The sequence below is a fragment of the Cyprinus carpio genome, chromosome B13 (assembly GCF_018340385.1).
Source record: "Cyprinus carpio isolate SPL01 chromosome B13, ASM1834038v1, whole genome shotgun sequence".
NCBI lineage: Eukaryota > Metazoa > Chordata > Actinopteri > Cypriniformes > Cyprinidae > Cyprinus > Cyprinus carpio.
Window position 1 is genome coordinate 26,510,639 of NC_056609.1, and position 19,545 is coordinate 26,530,183.

The 19,545-nt window shown below is 34.4% G+C and overlaps 1 protein-coding gene and 1 long non-coding RNA gene across 3 annotated transcripts in view; one reads left to right on the forward strand and one right to left on the reverse strand.

Annotated features, from left to right (window-relative positions):
* Positions 1–2,321, forward strand: part of LOC122139473 — a 29,378-nt gene extending 27,057 nt beyond the window's left edge. Inside the window, exon 3 of the long non-coding RNA XR_006156333.1 lies at positions 1,569–2,321. This is a non-coding gene — a long non-coding RNA (uncharacterized LOC122139473). The remainder of the gene's footprint in view (positions 1–1,568) is intronic.
* The window catches only part of LOC109087521 (MAM domain-containing glycosylphosphatidylinositol anchor protein 1-like), a 179,075-nt gene that overhangs the window by 4,420 nt on the left and 155,110 nt on the right, over positions 1–19,545 (reverse strand). For both annotated transcript variants that reach the window (XM_042737479.1, XM_042737478.1), the window contains exons 16-17: positions 19,204–19,334; positions 7,220–7,328 (exon numbers count right to left, since the gene is read on the reverse strand). In XM_042737479.1, coding sequence (XP_042593413.1) covers positions 7,220–7,328; positions 19,204–19,334 — 240 coding nt within the window. The remainder of the gene's footprint in view (positions 1–7,219; positions 7,329–19,203; positions 19,335–19,545) is intronic.

The window sequence follows — 19,545 nt, forward strand, 5'->3', positions numbered from 1 at the left end:
TGAAAATTGTTGTTTGGCAAGGTTAGAAAATCATGGCAAAAATATTGGCCCAAGCATTTCCAAGGCCCTTTTGATAGGGATTTTGTTGGTCACAATTGTAGTTGTGTTTCAGGACATTTATTTATACACATTTATACAATTTATACACATTTATAACATTTATACAATCGAATGCAACAATTCTACAAAAGCTCATTTCAGTGGAACCAATTGTTCTTTTATTATATCAGTTGATAGTAGCCATTGACTTCCATAGGATTTTTTTTTTTTCATACTATGGGAGGCTACCATCAACTGTTTGGATATTAGCATTCTTCAGAATATCTTCTTTTGTGTTCAACAGAAAAAAAACAACAACAAAAACATAAAGGTTTGGAACAACTTAAAGGTGCGTAAATGGTGACTGTATCTTTCATTTTTGAGTGAACTATCCCTTTAAGGGTGCATACAGTATGAGTACTCAATGGCACTAATATCCTTTTCAAGGGTACTGCCCCAGATGTTTTAGCTGTAAAGGTACAACTTTTGGACATGATTTCTGACAGTGAATGTGACCTATGTCTTGCATTCTATACAAACTGAGAGCTGTACATACTGAGAAGTGACTGGTTCAAGGCCTAAAGCATTGCAAATCTAATTCAAAGCATCCAAAATGGGGCAATTTACCTCAATATGTACTTCATAAAATGCTATTGTAAAGAAAATCATCTCTTAACCTTAACCACACAATAGCTGCAGGGTCAGACCCCTTTCAGAAGAGAACTTGGGATGCTGTCGTAAATGGTTTTGTGCTCCTGTTGAGTTTTTGGCACAAAGGAGCACAAGAAAATAATAGATCAGACGAATGGGGTTACAGCGGCTGGCATCATCGTATGACTGAACCGGAGGCCGTAAGCGGTAATATCTATGAGCTACAGAAGACGGATGACCTGCAAGAGGACAATTACAAGTCATTATGCCTCCGAGGTAAAGTTGAGTAATATCTTTCGGCACAGGAAATGGCCTCAGATGATGATGAGGGCTGAACCAAACATGATTGCAGTGTTGTTTGAGAAGCAGACTCCAATCATAACATACACGTGCGCATTTAATTATGCATACAAGCTGCCAAAAAATGGATTTAATAAATAAAGAGTAGGTATTGTATTTAAAAAAATCAATATGAATTTATATTAAGGATTTCTCTGGCTAGCAGGAAATCAATATATTCATAATAAAGCTTTTTATTCTTCCTTTTCAATAACGAACGAGCTCGTGTGAGCAGTGACATCTCTCTCAAGGACTTTTGAAGGAGGTGGGTAATTTTGAGAGTGGGTGTACAGATGTGTGGACAGGCTGCATGAAAAAAAAAATAAATACAAAAAATAAACCGTATCAAAGAGAGAGGGAAATTGGTTAATAAAGTATCCAAAAACTAATCTATCAACAGTCAGTGGATGGCATAAGTTTTAATGTGTGTGTGTTTGTTGTGGGGTCTTCAGATTTCTAATTCCGATTCAACAGGTCACCTTTGTTTCAAATCACACATACTTCTTCTCTCTCACCCGCTCCGCCTTTCCACCCTACAGCCAAATCCCAGTCATGGTGTGATTTATGGGGACGCAGTAACACATGGGACGTCAGAGCCAATCATCATTCATCTCTAAAGAAAGAACAGCTCACGGTTGAGCTCCCATGGGCAGCACCCCCAGCAGAACAGGTCAGAGGAGACCAGGGTCATTCTGCCTATGCTGTACATTTTCATGTCCCCATCATGTCTAAAGAAGAAAATCATATTCTCTAGTTGCTAGAAAAACAGGCAATTTATTAAGAAATATTTGAATGTTTCTTCATTGTTCCTTTACTAATCAATGTTTCTTCATTGTTCAATGTTGTTTCTCCAGTGTTTCATTGTTCAATGTTGTTTCTTCAATTTTTCTTCATTGTTCCTTTACTAATCAATATTTACACAATACGTTTTCTTGAGAATATTGGTTTCCTGTTTGGATCCCGAGTGCACAATATTACTTTTCATCCAGTTAGTAATATCCCTTAACTAACATAAACCCATTCCTTAATGACATCATCATACAGGAAGTGACATCATTTTGGAAGGAAAACCAGCACTGGTCACTAAGTATAGAGCGCTGCAAGGCTAGTCTTGTAGTTAGCATCACCCTGGTTCCCTCAACAAAAAGACAATAGGATTTTCCACTGGATTAGATTTTTGCAACAACAAAAAAGCAGCTCTGTGACGAACAGAAGTTTATGATGCATGCAAGTTTTATTCATTATAATAATCTTAACAAATGAACACAATTTGTATAAATTTTGAAGCCAATCACCAAAGCAAAATGTAGACTATAAACAAACTATACCATGGTCACCGTCACCAACTCTTTCGGTCTATATTTTAAAAAGCATTTCACTAAATGTCAGAGTTAGAACAGTTTTCAAAAGGCTGTAAAAGCAGACTAGTTAATAGACAGGTTTGCCTGTTTGGTCTGATGTTCAATGTCCCCAACAACCTCTGTTGTTGCATTTAGCCACTTGTTAACACTGTTTTAAAGAATCCCAATGGGGGTTTTACTGAAGTCATAGAAAAAACATGAAAATATCTTGAGCTTGTTTTGACCACAGACCATATATCAGGCATTTAACCAAATACCCTTTTAAAAAATAACACTGACTTTTAATACGAAATACTAAAACTTTCCATGTTTTGGCCAACAAAAATACATCATCCCTGCAGCTCTCTATTAGAAATTTGATGAATTCTCTGATGTTTTGTGGATTTAGCTGGTTCGTCTCACTTTAAAATGTTTCACCCTTCTTGATAAAATCTGAGAAATTGTTAAGATTGACTATTTAAAAATCAAGATGAACTTATTCCCACTTTATTCCCATCTTTTTAGGCATCCTTCCTATTAATTGTGTAAATACTCAACCTGTTGAAAGTTTTTGAGCTTAACCAGAACAGACTTCTGAAAGTCTGTTATACCCACAGAGTTCCAAATGTACTGCATAACTGGAAAGACCCTGAAAAACATCAAAGAATCAAAGAGGAGAGGAGTTTCATTGATGAATGAACATATCCTCTATAGCAAAGCCTCATGGGTCAGAGACAGAGCCTGCAAGCTAACAGCACACACATGCACAAACTCACATACTGTACAAACAACAGCTATCAGCAATCCGTGCGGCTAAGAGCTGGTATATTCTTTCTGAGATGGAGCTTTCACAATGATTGATCTTAATCATTAATTTGGCTCTTTTGTTCTGCCCTGTGGTGCGCCGCACGCAGCTCACGTTACACTTTCCTGTGTGTAAGCACAGCTCAGCACCTGTGGGCGGCATGAACAGGTTTTACTGTGTGGGCCGTGTGTGTGATATAACACCAGTGTTCATACCGACCCAGGTACAGAGGAGAGAGCAGAGCTCCAGAGACTAATGTATAAGCTTACATTAAAACTTGAAATAATAATGGATTTTTTTTTTTTTTTGGCTTCCTGAGGTGTTTAACCATTTAAAATTAAAAAAAAAAAAATATCAGGCTGGAGCAGTAGGAGCTAGGTGGATTGGTATATGAAAATGTCTGTACGTGTTACTGTCAGAAGAATCTAATGCCTAGCGGGCAGCACACATGCTTTGGCACATCACACAGTGGTGCCTGTATCGGGTCATTTTCCAATATGGGAGATAATTATTTGTTTTGTTTGGCGGCAAGAAAAAAAAAATTAGGCTTGCTTTAAAACAAAACAATAGTGTTAAAAGTGGGCTGAACCGTTTTATAGACCATAGTGCTAATGCTTGCTTACATGCCTTTCAGCAAATGAGCTGAGGTGTTGTTACATTAATATTCATGATGACAAGGTTTACAATGTGTTTCCTCAACTTTTTAGATAGTTTCTGCACTCCTGAATGTCTAGACCCCATTTAAGGTAAAAATACCATTACAATAATGCTAATAAATAGGAACTACACAGTTTGTTCATTATGCGGTGTAAACGTCAGGATTAACAGCTGGTATATCATTTAATTAAAAGAAAAAAATAATAATAATTTGCTAAATCCTAGCTGTTTATTAAAAAATGAGACTGCATGATAGGTTGACTTAAAGAATCGAGATGTGGCTTTGAATTCTGAGACCATCTGGCAAATTAAGCAGTTGGACAGAAAAGGAACCCTAATTAGACAGAACTCCTCAAAATGTATATTATAACAATTTAAGATAATTTAGTGAACTCTGTTATTGATTATTATTTTTTTATTTGTTATGTTTTTTTTTTCATTTTCTTGCAATGAAAAGGAATAAAATTTATATACATATACAATGAAGCCTTTTTTATTTATTTTTTTATGATCTATATTAACCACTCTAACAAAAGAATGAGATGTTTTGCATTATGGCAATATAAACTATTGTAGAAGCAGAAGTGTGCTTACAATAATTTTCATAGCAATGTCTAATCGTCCTAAAAGAACCCGGCTTATATATCTTTCTCTTGGTTTTGATATTATATATGGCCAGGACATGTTCTTGAGAGGTTTCACAGAGTAAGAAAAAGGGTTCTGCCATTTTTAATATTCAGAGCAAAAAGGTCAAGACTTCAATCTATCAAAAATCACTATGCCCTGAAATTGTGATGATGATTTAAGTCTTTGATTTAAGAAATGATTCTATAAAAGACTGTGTGACACGAAGCACTGTGAGGTCATTTTTAAGGACAGTTACTGGTATACTCTTCATAGCTGTAATAGTATACATTATATTTGATGAATTGTTCTTGCTCTCATCTGAATAATTCTTTGATAATTGTGTATCTTATAGTTTCTGGGAATGATTTTTGTCAAGAATAACTCTGAACATTGTATTTTTGCTCTTTGGAAGGAAGGCCATATGAACAGTCTTTTAGAATCTTCACAGTCTTTTATTTCAATTGTTATCTATTATCTAGTCATATTCATATATTCTTATTTGGTCATATACTCTTGATAGTCATTTTTACTTTGATGTTTTACATATATTTTGGTTTTGTCTTGCTACAGGTCTCTGTAGATGTAATAAGCACAATGCTGTGTACATTTTAGCTTAAACTGTTTCCACAAAATCTTTCATCTGGGGGACATAAGAAGTGTTTATTTCTATCTTTATGTCAGACAGACAGACAGAGACTCAACATTAGGCCAAAAAGGTTTGTTTTTGGGTGAATATCATGAATATATGTCCAGGTCATATTTGACAAAAGCAAAAGAAATTAATACTTCTGAACTTTTAATACTTTTGAGCTTTCTATCCATCAAAGAATTCCACAGAGATTTCAAACAGCACTACCATTTTCAACATTGGTAATAATAAGAAATGTTTCTTGAGCAGCAAATCAGCATATTAGAATGATTTCTGAAGATCATGTGACACTATGTAATGATGGAGTGATGATGCTGAAAATTCAGCTTTGTATCATTTTAAAATATATTCAAATACAAAACAGAAATTTTTAATTAATATTTCACATTACTCCTGTTTTTTAAATAAATAAATGCAGCTTTGGTGAAATTTAGTGACTTCTTTCATTTAGAGGCCATTATTGATAGTGTGATTAATTTAATTAATTAGATTCTGAAGCATAAATTAATCAGTTTATTGTCCTGCATTACAGTAATGAGAATGAGAATTTATCAATTCATCTGGTGGGGTCTGAATGGTGTTCTGGACAGCTGCCCTGTCTCTCTCAGAGCGTCTGGCACTGGGCCTTTTCCTGTCTGTGTGCATGCATTCACACCCATAATGTGCCAAGATCAGCATTCAGGAGGAGACCCGAGGCCTGCCGCACCATCAGAGAGCTGCACGAGGTGAGAAGAAGCCAGAGCTGTCAGAGCTGGGCCCCGGGCCCCGAGCCCCTGCAGCCCACTACAGCTGCCTCCACCATCAGCAACATCTTACCTACTGACAGTTCATCTCTAAAACCTTCCTGTTGTGATCATTCAAATTCTGTCATCATTTACTCAACCCCGTGTCCCTACAAACAGTTTGATATTCTGTCTGTATTATTAAAAGCTCAAAGAAGAACAAAAAAAACATCGTAAATCATGATAGAAAGAGCTGACTTGTGCTTCCTAGTATTTTGAAGTGATGTGATAGCTTTGTGTGAGAAGCAGGGTTACATTTCATTATTTTTTGTCATTATTTTCACCCTCAGTTAACTTTTAGTTTTAATTGTAATCATTGTAAGGTTGTGGTTTACGTGTCTTTTTGCTGTGAAATCTTTATAAAGTAAACGTAATAACTTTTATATATTTTAGTAATGTTTCAAGATGAACATTGACTGGATTGAAGGAACTTAGCTTTACTTGATTATCATACAACTAAAAAAAAAAAAAATCATGTTAAAATCTGAGCTTCAGATATGAAACAGTATGAAAAATATCATACTTTTGAGGAATGCTTATTTGTTCATCTCCAGTATGAAAAATATCATACTTTTGAGGAATGCTTATTTGTTCATCTCCAGATTATTTCTCCACAGTAAAAACGACATTGTGAACTATTTTATGATAAGTATTTCTATAAAAATCAAATTTTACTAAACTACGTATTTTCATCTTTTTTGATCAGCAATTTAAAGGTTCAGTTTTGAACTTTTCTCCAGATTATTTCTCCACAGTAAAAACGACAGAGCTTTGATCATCAAACTAAATATTTTAAATGTTATTTTTTTAAGGGTTATTTTGTGCTGAGGCATGAATGCATCGTCCAAAACAATCAACCAAATCACTGAAAAGAACCAACTAAAAGGAACAGTTTGTTCACAAACCTGACGTCTCTTTTCTCACGGATGTTTACTAAGAAGAGCTAGTATGACTTCAATCTTTGCATTGTATCAATTACTTATATGATACAGTTATGGTACTTTTTCATCCTTTTGAATTTGAAAGTCCAAACAGTACATTCAAATGTTCTCCACTTGTGTTCAACATAAGAAAGTAAGTCTTGGAACAACATAAGGATGATTAAATAAGATTGCTTTAAGGTCAGTTCTTAGTGCTGTTTTATCACTTACAGGCTTTTGTAGACTCCAAAACTAAAAATAAAAAAAAAAAAAAATGATCTGCACGCTAACTGGTAATGTGGCTTTTAGTCACTCAGTCATCTGCATGAAGGGATATAATGAAGTTCATTACTGAAGCATCAAGGCAGAGAGGTGTTTTGTGCTGTAGAAGTGTCACTGATGGTACAGACCTGTTTTGTCCACGCTATCCTTTTGTTTGCATTTCCCCTTGGTAACGGAAACATCATCGATAGCGATGTCTCCCTCAAAGCCGTTGCCACGGATACCTTCGAACACCACCTGACAAAGAAAAATGTGAGTTAGACAGCCGTCTCTCGCCCGTGACATGGTTGCTCTGAAGACACTCTAGTAGTTCATTAAAACCGACACATTTCTTCCATTCCTATCAAACACACACACACACACATATAAGGACAAATTAATTGAAACATTTCATTTTTGTTTGGGATGTCACAATAACAACGGACAAAATTACACAAACTGAACTCCAACATCAACACCAATAACAGTGAGAAAACTACCTAAGAACTAACTGACTTTAAAATTTATGAGTGTGAATTTAAATTGAATTGGACACACCCCACAGGAAGTTGAATAACTCGATGCCAGGAATAGGAAATTATTTATTGTAAATCCAAAAATTCATCAGAACAGAAGTTTTCATAAACAAGCTTTCTGAAAAAAAAAAAATGATGCATGTTTATTTATTTGTACATATTAACTGACTTGACAAAATTATCCAAACTGCTTTCAAAGCAATTAACATGATCATCAAAACAGATTTTAATTTGACCATACAGCACCACAAAATGTCCACATTATTGTTTTCAGATACATTAATAAAATAAAATAAAAATTTGATGGCATTATGTGTCCATACTGCATGTAGCAGAAAAACGATAGAAAAACATAATTTTGAATATTAGTTCAAAATTATTACACCCTTTAGGGACAGCTAAAGGTTGTTGTTTTTTGTTTTTTACTACAGGGCACATTAAAAATAGCACAGTACTATATCAAACATTTGTACAGTAAGTTATAAAAAAAATGCATATTGGCCTATAAAGTCATAATAATAAGGTTCGTCCCACATTCTTTGCTGGTATTTATTTTCTCCCCATGTAAGCTGCATTTGACTGACAGCTTAATTACAGCAGCTCTGAAGCTCACTGCAGAGACCTAATCAGATCCATGTCAGAGTTACGTTCAGTCTAACTGGAGTTTACAGATTTACCCCCTCCCCACACACACACACACACACACACACACACACACCTCTAAACCCCAGCCGGCGGACTAACGCACAAGTAATTGAAATGTATAAATGAGCAAAAGTGAACAGAGCGATTCAATACATTTAATCCACCCACAGCCCCTTAAAACAGATCTAAAGCAATTCACACTTTCTCAAACTTTGCAGATTGGCTTTAGCTTTAAGGTTAGAAGAACTTTTGCTTACTGTAACATGGACAAAATCTGGAGAGCTTTTATGGGCACAGGAAAGAGTATGAAGGCCAGGGCTGTTATTGTTAACTAAAACAGATTTGTTTTGTTTTTTAATTAAAATTAAGCAGAAATTAAATTAAAATGTATATATACATTTTAGATTTTAAAAAATGAAATAGTTTAAGCAATTAAAATAATTAAATAAAAATAATAAATTATAACAAAAAATAGCAATAGTAATATTAATAAATAAATAATATAAAAAGTATTTTTTAATTACAATACAAAATTAAATTAAATTAAAATTAAACTGATGTGACTTTCTCCCCAAAAGTCCAACCACGAAGTAAATCCCATTGTGTTGGCATTTAAGTGCACTGATCTAATAAATACACCTTTGAACAAAAGGTACACGTCAGTGGGGCTCTTATCCTAAGTTACGAAAGCTAAAAGGTACATGTTTGCTCCGTATTTCCCCCTAAATGGAACATATTGCCTTAAAGGTACATATTAGTACTTTAAAAGTACATATTAGCACCTAAAGTGTGCAATTAGTAGATGAATTCAGGTTGATTGGAACACTTTTTCCCAGTCATTTCAAAATTTTTTGTAAAGTGTATATGATTATTTCAACGTGATTTGAAGCAGAGAGGCAGTATGACTGTTTTTATTTTATTTTATTCATGCATTTTCTAGCATGGTTCACACACTTGACCAGGTGAAGATAGCATGCATTGCTCAGTGCACACATTCTTGACCTGTGTGCTTTAATGAACACAACACACAGACACACACACACACCTGCAGCATCACCCTGGGCTCCCACGGTGCCCAAATGAACGAGTGACTCTGAATAAATAACAGAGGCTGAGCGCGATCAAGGGCTGAGGGCAGATGGGTAATTTGATTTGTCTTGTGTGTGTAAAACAGTTTCTCTGTCTGTGCTAATTGGCTGCGGGGCCACAGTGGACGCCGGGTGACACGACATCATTAGGGCAATGTCAAGCAGCGCTCCATAAGCATATCTGCTCACCTGAATATATATTCATGCATTACAAGCCCAGACTCTCAAACACACATAGAATGCATTTAACTCACGGTACACTTCCAGAATTACAAGGTCACTGTATGCATAAAAACACGCTCAAAGAGCAAACGCAAACATGCAAAACATGCACAAAGAGATCTTGCCATAGTCTGTTGTAGCAGTAATTGGTAGGTGAGGCGATGTGTTTTCTCTCTGTTCGTTAATGCAAATGGCTTCCTCTAACGGGCAGAGCACAGTTGACTTTAGTGGGTTGAGCTCATTAAGAGTATGACAGACCATTCACCTCTCACACACGAGCTCAGATGCCAGCGGAGACAGAAAGAAACAATTATGCGCGGCGTCTGAGAGGCGTAGGCATGCAGACGCCTCTCCAGCTCCATGTTCATTAGATTGGGTGAGATAGAGAGCAGCATGCAGGAGCGGGGGAGAGATGGAGCTGAAGCAGAACTTAAAGAAACAGTTCAACCAAATTCTGTCGCTCTAGCTTTTGTGGAACGCAAAATGTGAAGTTCCACAGAATATCGCTGCTGCTCTTTTCCATACAAAGACAAAAACAACAACCAGGGCCCATATACCATTCACAAATGCAATGCTTTTTTTTTTTTTATTTATGCATATTTATCCAAAGCAACTTGCAAAAAAGGAGAACAAAACAACAACAAAACAGTTCATTTAAATCATGAAATGTTAACCAGGCAATTGGTCAGTGTTTCCTAGTGGCTGCAGGAAAACTGTTTAACTTTGAACCACAACAAAACAGTTTAAATGCATTTTTTATTAAAGAACAAAGCACTGGATATATTTAAAATCAAAACTGACCAAAAGGAAATCAAGGAAGTGAGTGAATTTAAATATTCAGGTGTCACTGTAGACTCTAAGCTTAAGTTTGATGCCCATATTAAAAACAACCAGATATCAAAGTTTTCTCTATAAACCAGAAACAATGGCTGAAATCTTTACAGTGTCGTGAACATTGAGTAACTTAGATTCATACAGGCTGGTTAAGTACATTTTCTTTCTGTATGCAAGTTGATTTACATTTTATGTTTGTATAAACTTTAAATAACTTTGTATAAAGTTACATTATGTGCATAGGTATGTCAATATGTCATTGTTGAATGTTTAGGTACAACATATACATATAGTTATCTGAATATACATGTTACTTGTTTTGTTCCTTGTGATTATTGTTTTTTTTTTTATTTATTTGCTTGTTTTTATTTTATGTAAATGTTATGCCTAATGTATTGTCCCTGCTGAATAAACAAACAAATATATAAATAAATAATACAGTTTTATTGCATTTTTCATTAAATAAGTGCATCCTTAAGCATAAGATATTAGTTTTAAAAACATTTCTAAAAATCATAACTATTCCAAATTTCTAACCTGAAGTTAAATATCGGTGGCAGATAGAAAGATAATTTTTCATATAATAATTGACTTTGAAAAGATTTGTACTACAAATCTGAGCACGGTTTGAGATCTCTTTTTCTCCATTTAATCTCATCACTGTCAAAGAGAAACAATTAAACAATATAAGACTTAGTTTTTCTCTCCAATGGGAAAATTGTAATTTTTGGTTAACCTACTCCACTGAACGTGGCAGGAAGATTTCCAGAGCAGCTGCTGTAACGGAGACTCGCTGTCCTGTGAATTTCATCAACCAATCACTATGGAGAGCAGTGCTAGCAGGCAGGCGAGAGGTGAAAGTGATGGGAAATTTCCAGCACACAGAGAGGAGAGGTTAATGGATAACAAACACGACAAAGAGCTGAGAGCATCAGCGGAGAAACCAGCGAGCGATAAAGAGGATAAAGAGAAAAGAGAAGATGATGAGGAAAGAGCTTAAAGGGCTGTGTGAAAATGGATCAGCACTCGCAGAGTGGACGCTTTTCCCTGCTCTTCTCTCAATCTTTTTAGAAAATCATAATTAAGCAAAGCTAATTACCAGCCCTCCCTCGCTCCCTGAACTCTTCCTTTGTAAAGCTCCTCTGCTTTTGTCTTCATCTTGTTTCCCCGCTGGCATCTTTCACACGGCTGTACAAAACGCTTCTGCCTGCGGTGACCTTTTCCATTAAGATACGGCAAAAGGACTTTAGAGATGCGTAAGATAAACTGTAGACTTCAGAGTAGATTTTGACATTTTCTGTAGTGCTGTTTGCCTCTGCAAAAGATGCCACCAGTAGTGTTGCGGTTGGATTTCAATGCATTGATAATTCTATCGCTCGGGGGTTCCCTACACATCCAAGTAAAAAGAAGCCACCTTCAAATATCTATGATATTAAGATCTCTGGCTACATGAAGATACCACCATCAATGTACAATATTTATTTGTTTATAGAAATGAAACCTTGACTGGCATAAGTGGAGTTAAAGGGAAAAATAAAATAAAATTCTACTAAACTGCTGGATATAAAGTTTAAAAAGCATTTATAAACTGTATTCTACCGAGACTGTGGAAGTAAGCGTTTATAGTTGTGTTAAACAGCCCAGTACCAGGCAGGTGGCATTTAAGAGCTCTATAAAAGAGAACAACTATACTGGGCCTTTACACGTACAGCACCAACTGGCCTTAACTGCTTTTTGAAACTGTGTCATAGATGGGGAGCAATCAAACATACACCAGAGGAGCACAAGACCGGAGCCACAGCGATATCACTGGTAGAATTTATGAATGTAAGAAAACACATTACACATAAAAAAATATAAAAAATAAAACGATTTTCTTGCCCTGAATTCCTAATATTTTAACCAGTTCCATAAACTGAAGGGCTTAAAAAGCATTTGAAAAAGACCTATGCAGACTGGACTACTTTTATATATGAAGGTAGGGTAATGATAATAATATTCACCAGAGCTTTTCTTTCAATCACGTTCGATTTGGCCATGGCCGTAATCTTCCAGGCTTTAAACGGACTGTGCGTTCCCCTGCCGTTAAAGATTACGGTGTCTTTTATCTTCTATAAAGTACCATGAAAAAGTAACGAGTGGTAAAAAGCGATCCCATGTGTAAAGTCCTTTGAATCTTCTCTCTGCAGCTCACGTCCAGCCTGTCGGCCACAGAACCGTCAATGAACACTGAGCTGGATGCTGGTTGTTGATCAATGTGAAGACATAAAAAAAAATCTAAAGATATAAAATATGGAATAAATATGAATAAAAAAAGTTTAAAAGAACAGCATTTATTCAAAACAGAAATATTTTGTAAGATCATAAGTCTTTTTCACTTTTTATGACTTTAACATATCCTTGCTATGGAAGCCCGTTTCCACCACTGAATTTAAAAAAAAAAAAAAAAATTAAAAAGGTTATTGCGACTTTTTATCTAAAGCATTTCACAGAATTGCGATTTTTTTTTTATCTCACAATTCTGACTTTTTTTTTTAGAGTTGAATTTTGAGGGGGAAAAAAGACTGATATGTTCTCAGAAATGTGAGTTTATATCTCACAATTCTGACTTATTAACTCGCAACTGGGTCTTATAAATTCAGATTTTTTTTTCTCATAATTGCAAGTTTATATCTCAAAATTGTGACTTTATAACTTTATTTCTCAGAATTACAAGTTAATATCTCACAGTTCTGACTTTAAAACTCACACTTACGAGTTTATATCTCAGAACTGTAAGTTTGTGTCATGCAATTCTGAGAATAAAAGGCAGAATTGTGATATAAAAATAGCAATTACTTTTTTATTTTTTTATTCAGTGGTGGAAATGGGCTTACATAACTTGCTGAATTCAAGTATTAATTTCTTTAAAGAAATAAATAATAAAAAATCATCAAAGAATGCTGAAAAATCCCATAGGTTCCAAAAAAAAGTACTAAGCAGCACAACTGTTTCCAACATTGATAATAAATCAGCATATTAGAATGATTTCTGAAGGATCTGATAAATGGCTGATGAAAATTCAGCTTTGCCACTACAGGAAAAAGTATGTTTTAGATGTTAAAGTATATTAAAATAGTAAAATTGTTTTTATTAAAATTATTATTTCACAATATTACTTTTCTTACTGTCAAATAAATGCATCCTTAATGAGCATAAGAGACTTATATACATGTGTACAAACTGTCTATATATAAACAATAATTCTAAAATGGTTTTAGATTCTACATTTTTAGAAATATTTTAACCAACTGGTTCTTAAATAGAATCAGTTTCATTAATCAAAAAAAAAACTAACTGTAACAAAAAATTTGAATGATGTTGTATATGTACATATGCAAATAAGCTTATTTATGTTTCTAGAATCTGTACAGCACATTTGTCAACTTGTTGTTTTTAATCGTGCCTTAGAAATACATTTCCTTGCCTTGCCCTTGCCTTACATTGAGTTGTTTGTTGTTGTAAAATAAACTCCAATTTATTATAGATCAGGACACCAATGTGTGTCTATATGGAAATTAATTTTGAAATTTGCAATGTTACAGTTATATAAGAAAATAATTCAGAATTCAATGGAACTGAATGTACACATATTATTTAAGATCCAGTTCTCAACTCCCAAGCTAATCTATAACATCCCAGAGCTCCTCCAACGCTGTGAGGTCTGTTAGATCTCTGTAAAAACCCCAACTATCAATCCCGCTCAGTTTAACCTCAAACATGCTGCGTGTAATGGATTCACACAGTCGAGTAAAGCTTTCGGATAAAGTAACGCCGTTGTGATTCTGCATGATCCATCAGGCTTAGCGATGGGTGAGATGCCTCATGGAATGATGCAAAAACGTACTTCCTTTTTCTCTGAGATTCTGTGGGAAAATTATGCTAATTTATCTCGGCAAGCCTCCGCAGTCACTTGATCCACACGGCAAGAGTCAATGCAGGAACAAAGAGGAGATGAGAACAGAGCAAACAAACAGACAGCACAGAAACACGGCTGTCTGAAGGACTTGTCAAGTCCTTCTGTCCAGGAACGCCTGGATTGGTCTTTAGCATGGATTGATGGAGGCCAACTGGGGCCTGGGTGAGAGGTGAGGATCTATTTACGTCTTCAAGTGTCAAATACGTGACATTACTGAGTGAAATAAAAGAGACAGCACATAGAGAGGAGAGAGGTTAGCAAGTGTTTTTTTCAAAAAATTAACTGTGAGGGAAAAGAAGTAAAAATACCAGTTTTTCCCACTCTAGATGGCAAGTGAAATGTGAGAGGTGAGAACAGGTTTGGCCAATATAAAATCTAAATTTACCCTATTTACTTATTCTGTTGACCCTATTCTATATCTGAAACAGAAACAGAGTATTCAAGGAGAAAAATGTAGGAATCACATACCAGAATGGAGGATTTGTGGGATCAGCCAAAAAAGAAAAGTCTTGTAAAATAAAATCTAAAAATGATATAAACAAAACTACTCTTACTGTGCATGATTCATTCATTCAGTTCATATTGCTCTAAATGTTTTCCTAATCTCCATCAAAATACAATAATGTTGTCCACCTATGCAACAACTTTTTTTCTGCTGTAATCCACATGGGTGAGACCAAACAATATTAATAAATAATAACATAGCCTATATTTCTTGATCCAATCAAATCCCAAAGGACAAAAAAACATCCCTGTCCTACATTGTTTCCCACTGAATATTCAGTTTCACCTGAAAATGTATCCCATTATGAAAGTCAAATGCAATTTCTTGTTGTCTTTAAGCAGTAGTTGTAGAAGGAATGGGGGTAAAATAATCTGACAGGACCAAGACCAATGAGCCCAGATTTAAGTGTGTCCCATTTACCTGTAAACTCTCTCTTTTTTCCTCTGAATTATCTGACTTCATTTCCATCCCTATTGCATGTGGTGTTCATCTTTTTCTGCCCTTCTCTCTCAGTTTTCTTCACTCTATAAATCTCCTCTTTTTCAGTCCTGCTCTTCAAGCTCTTTCAATTTGTCATTTTCTCTCTCCAGCATCTTTTCTTCTCTGTGATGAGCAGTAAATGTCTCCTGGTCTTTGCAGCTGTTGTGCTGAGAGCTCAGCTCAGCAGAAACACGGGTCCAGAGGAGAGCGGTAGAGCACGACTCAGCGCTTCCTCAATCACCCCCCACCCCAGACCCTCTAACCACACACACACACACACACACACACACACACACACACACACACACTCTAACACACACACACACACACACACGTACAGACATAGCACACCTTTGCCAACTAGGACTGCACAAAATGTTAAAAAAAATCGATAAATATCTATGCAATTACTCCAATTGGATTAAAAATAAAACATCATTTCAACTAACGTGCCACTGTGTTAGATTCAAAATTTTCTAACTATAAAATACAGTATAAATCTGATTAAAATATTCCATATTGTTTTTCACTTAACAAACAAAGGTCCATTAGGTAGCATTACTTAACCCTTAAAGACCTAGAACATTTTTGGGGCGCCTGACACACCTGCACTTTTCTTTGTTTTTCAGACCTATTCTATCCGTCTGCATCAAGTGCCATATACCATTATAAGCAGGAGAACTTGAAGTTTAAGTCTAACTAATTTAAAGTCCCAATTTTCCTTTGGTTTTCTCTAAGAATGAATGAAATTACAGAATTTTAAGAAAAACACAAGCAACAATTGGGTGTTTTTTACTGTGTACTCAAGCATAAACTCCTAAAGTTTGGATATTTTTCTTTAGAAAGTTGTATCTGGGTGTTTTACACTTCCAAATAAAATTTTGTTTACATACAGTACAGACCAAAAGTTTGGAAACATTACTATTTTTAATGTTTTTGAAAGAAGTCTCTTCTGCTCATCAAGCCTGCATTTATTTGATAAAAAATACAGAAAAAAACAGTAATATTGTGAAATATTATTACAACTTAAAATAATAGTTTTCTATTTGAATATACTTAAAAAAAAAAAAAAATTATTCCTGTGATGCAAAGCTGAATTTTCAGCATCATTACTCCAGCCTTCAGTGTCACATGTAACATCCAGTCTATCACATGATCATTTAGAAATCATTCTAATATTCTGATTTATTATGAGTGTTGGAAACAGTTCTGCTGTCTAATATATTTTATGAATAAAAAGGTTAAAAAGAACTGCATTTATTAAAAAAAATAATAAAAAAATATAATAATATATATTCTAATAATATATTTTCTTTACTATCACTTTTTATCAATTTAACACATCCTTGCTGAATAAAAGTATTGATTTTATTTAAAAAAAAGAAAAAAAAAAAAGAAAAAAAACTTACTGACCCCAAATTACTGACCAGTAGTGGTATATTGTTATTACAAAATATTTATTTTAAAAACATAGCTTCTTTTTTTTTTATTTTTTATTTTTTTACTTTTTATTCATCAAAGTATCCTAAAAAAGTATCACATGTTCTGAAAAAAATATTAAGCAGCAGAACTGTTTCCAACTTTGATAATGAATCATCATATTAGAATGATTTCTAAAGGATCATGTGATAATGATCCTAAAAATTCAGCTTTGCATCACAGAAATAAATGATAATTTAAAGTATAAACAATTATTTTAAATTGTAATAATATATCACAATATTAATTTTTTTTTTCTGTATTTTTGATCAAATAAATGCAGGCTTGATGAGCAGAAGAAACTTCTTTCAAAAACATTAAAAATAGTAAACTTTGGTCTGTACTGTATAACATTCCCCAAGCAAGTTATAGCCATCTATTACAATATTGTTATTGGCGCTTTTAAGTGAAAAACAGGCCTATTTCGTTTACTAATAATAGAGATGTGTCCAAAAACATTTAGGGAGTAAAGAAAATGGAAAGAGTGTTATATAATAACAAAACAAAACAAAACATTTTTTTTTAGAGAAATATATTTTCAATCTGAGTATGAACAATAAACACAAACCGTGCAGCAAGTAGTAAAAACAATTGCACAAATTGTCTGCAACAATACAAACTGTGCAAATGATTCAAAAACTACACACAAAATGAGTAAGAAACATTCAGAGTGCCACAGAAAAAATAGTGCAAATTATCTTTATGAACTATATAAGAATTATTTACTTAATATACATAATATAAATGATCAATCCACTGGCTGTACTCTGCGTCAAAATCGATTTTACCGGGACATCACCTAGCGACGCAGTTCCAGTGCTTTATCAGATATTTACCACAGTTTCATCCTTGTTTTTGTTTTGTTTTATGTCAAAGTACTCTGTCGTGTGTTTTTCTGTTATTTTTCAGAGAGTTTTCTCATGCAAATGTATTTTGTGTTTGTTTTCATGCACGCACAACAGACTTTACTTTCACTTTGCGTTCGTTCATATTTCAAAAGAAATTTGTTAAATAGTGGTTCAAAAGACCAAAACCTATGTTATTGGTTGAATATGGGACAGATTGAACCAATCTGGGCACGGGGGTGGGACTAAGCATCAACAATCGTTTCTGTTTGGCTCAGAGGAACAAAATGCATTGGTTTCATCTGATGGAAACGCTGAGAATCTCCGCTTTACGGCACTTTTTAAAGCATTTAGATAGGATTAGCGGTTCAAAAGTTATTAAACATTTAAGAACAACAGTTATTTTTAGCCATCTTTGAGGGTTAATACAGAACATTAATATTTACTAACAATGATCAATAAACTGTTAAATGATATTAACAGAAACTATTTTTTATTATAAATGTATTATTAAATGTTAAAATTAACATTAAATAAGTTTAACAAATGTTTAGAAGTATTTTTTGATAATGTAGTCAACTAATGTTACCAAATGGAGCCTTATAACAGAAAGTGTTATCAGAATAATATATATATATATATATATATATATATATATATATATATATATATATATATATATATATATATATATATTCATTTATATATGAAAAATGTGACATTGAAACTACACTAAATTATCAATGAATCAGAGGTTCGAAGTGATTCACAGAACTGAATCAAATAAATCAGCTCTAAAGGTTTGAACTGCTGCTTGTGATGCAAACAAATCACTGAATCAGTTTTAAATCAATTCATTGAAATGGACAGTTTGAACTGATTTAATGAACTGAATCAAATGTAAAAACTCTTTACCAGCTCCATTTTTTTTTTAAATCAATTCATTGAAATGGACAGTTTGAACTGATTTAATGAATTTAGTTAAGCTTCCAGTACACAAAAGACAACAACACACAGAAACCCTTTGGACAGTGTTGAACAATTGTGCTATAAATGATAATGGGAATTTGCAGGGAATAGGATGATAACAAATAAATATAAGGATATTGCACATTTTTATTGTGAAAGTGGGGGAACATTTAAATGAGGTAGATTGCCTGGGGGAAAAAAATTTGCGGCTTTACCAGCTCAAAGATGGGTAACTTGGGTGTTGTGTGAGGGCTCAATAGATGTTATTAAAATGTTTTCCTTAACGCTTTCATATTTGTCGATCACAAGTCAGAAAACATTGCAAAACTAGTCTAATGACACAATGTTAGGAAACCTGATATCCAAATAACAATAATGCTTATTTTATATCTCGCTAGCAAAAGCATCACGCACATATCAGAAATATTTTTTATATATCCTCCAGCCCTACAGCCTGCTGTACAAACATGTGCTATAGAAAATATACTCACGTGCACAACGCACACACACACACAGATCAGAAGAAAACACATTTGCATACAATGTGCTTGCATACAAACTCATGCACAGACCTGGAAGGGTCCACTCGGATAGATCTCAGCATCTGCCTTCCTCCATTCCGGCCCCTGGTGTCCAGAGAGAGTCCAGATGGCAGAATCCACAGTGGCGATGCTCTTCACCCTCATCAGAACATTGAGAGTACCTGCAGACACACAGGAAACAGGGCAGAGGAACAGTGACACCTTCACACTTTGTAGTCTAGTCTGGCCATAAAAATGCAAATATAAGCATAATATGACTTTATGATGACAAATGAGAGATGCACAACATTTCTGAAATCAAACAAAGCCTCAATCTACACATGTACTCAAAAATCACAACAGCGCAGAAAACAGTAGATCAGTTATTTGAGA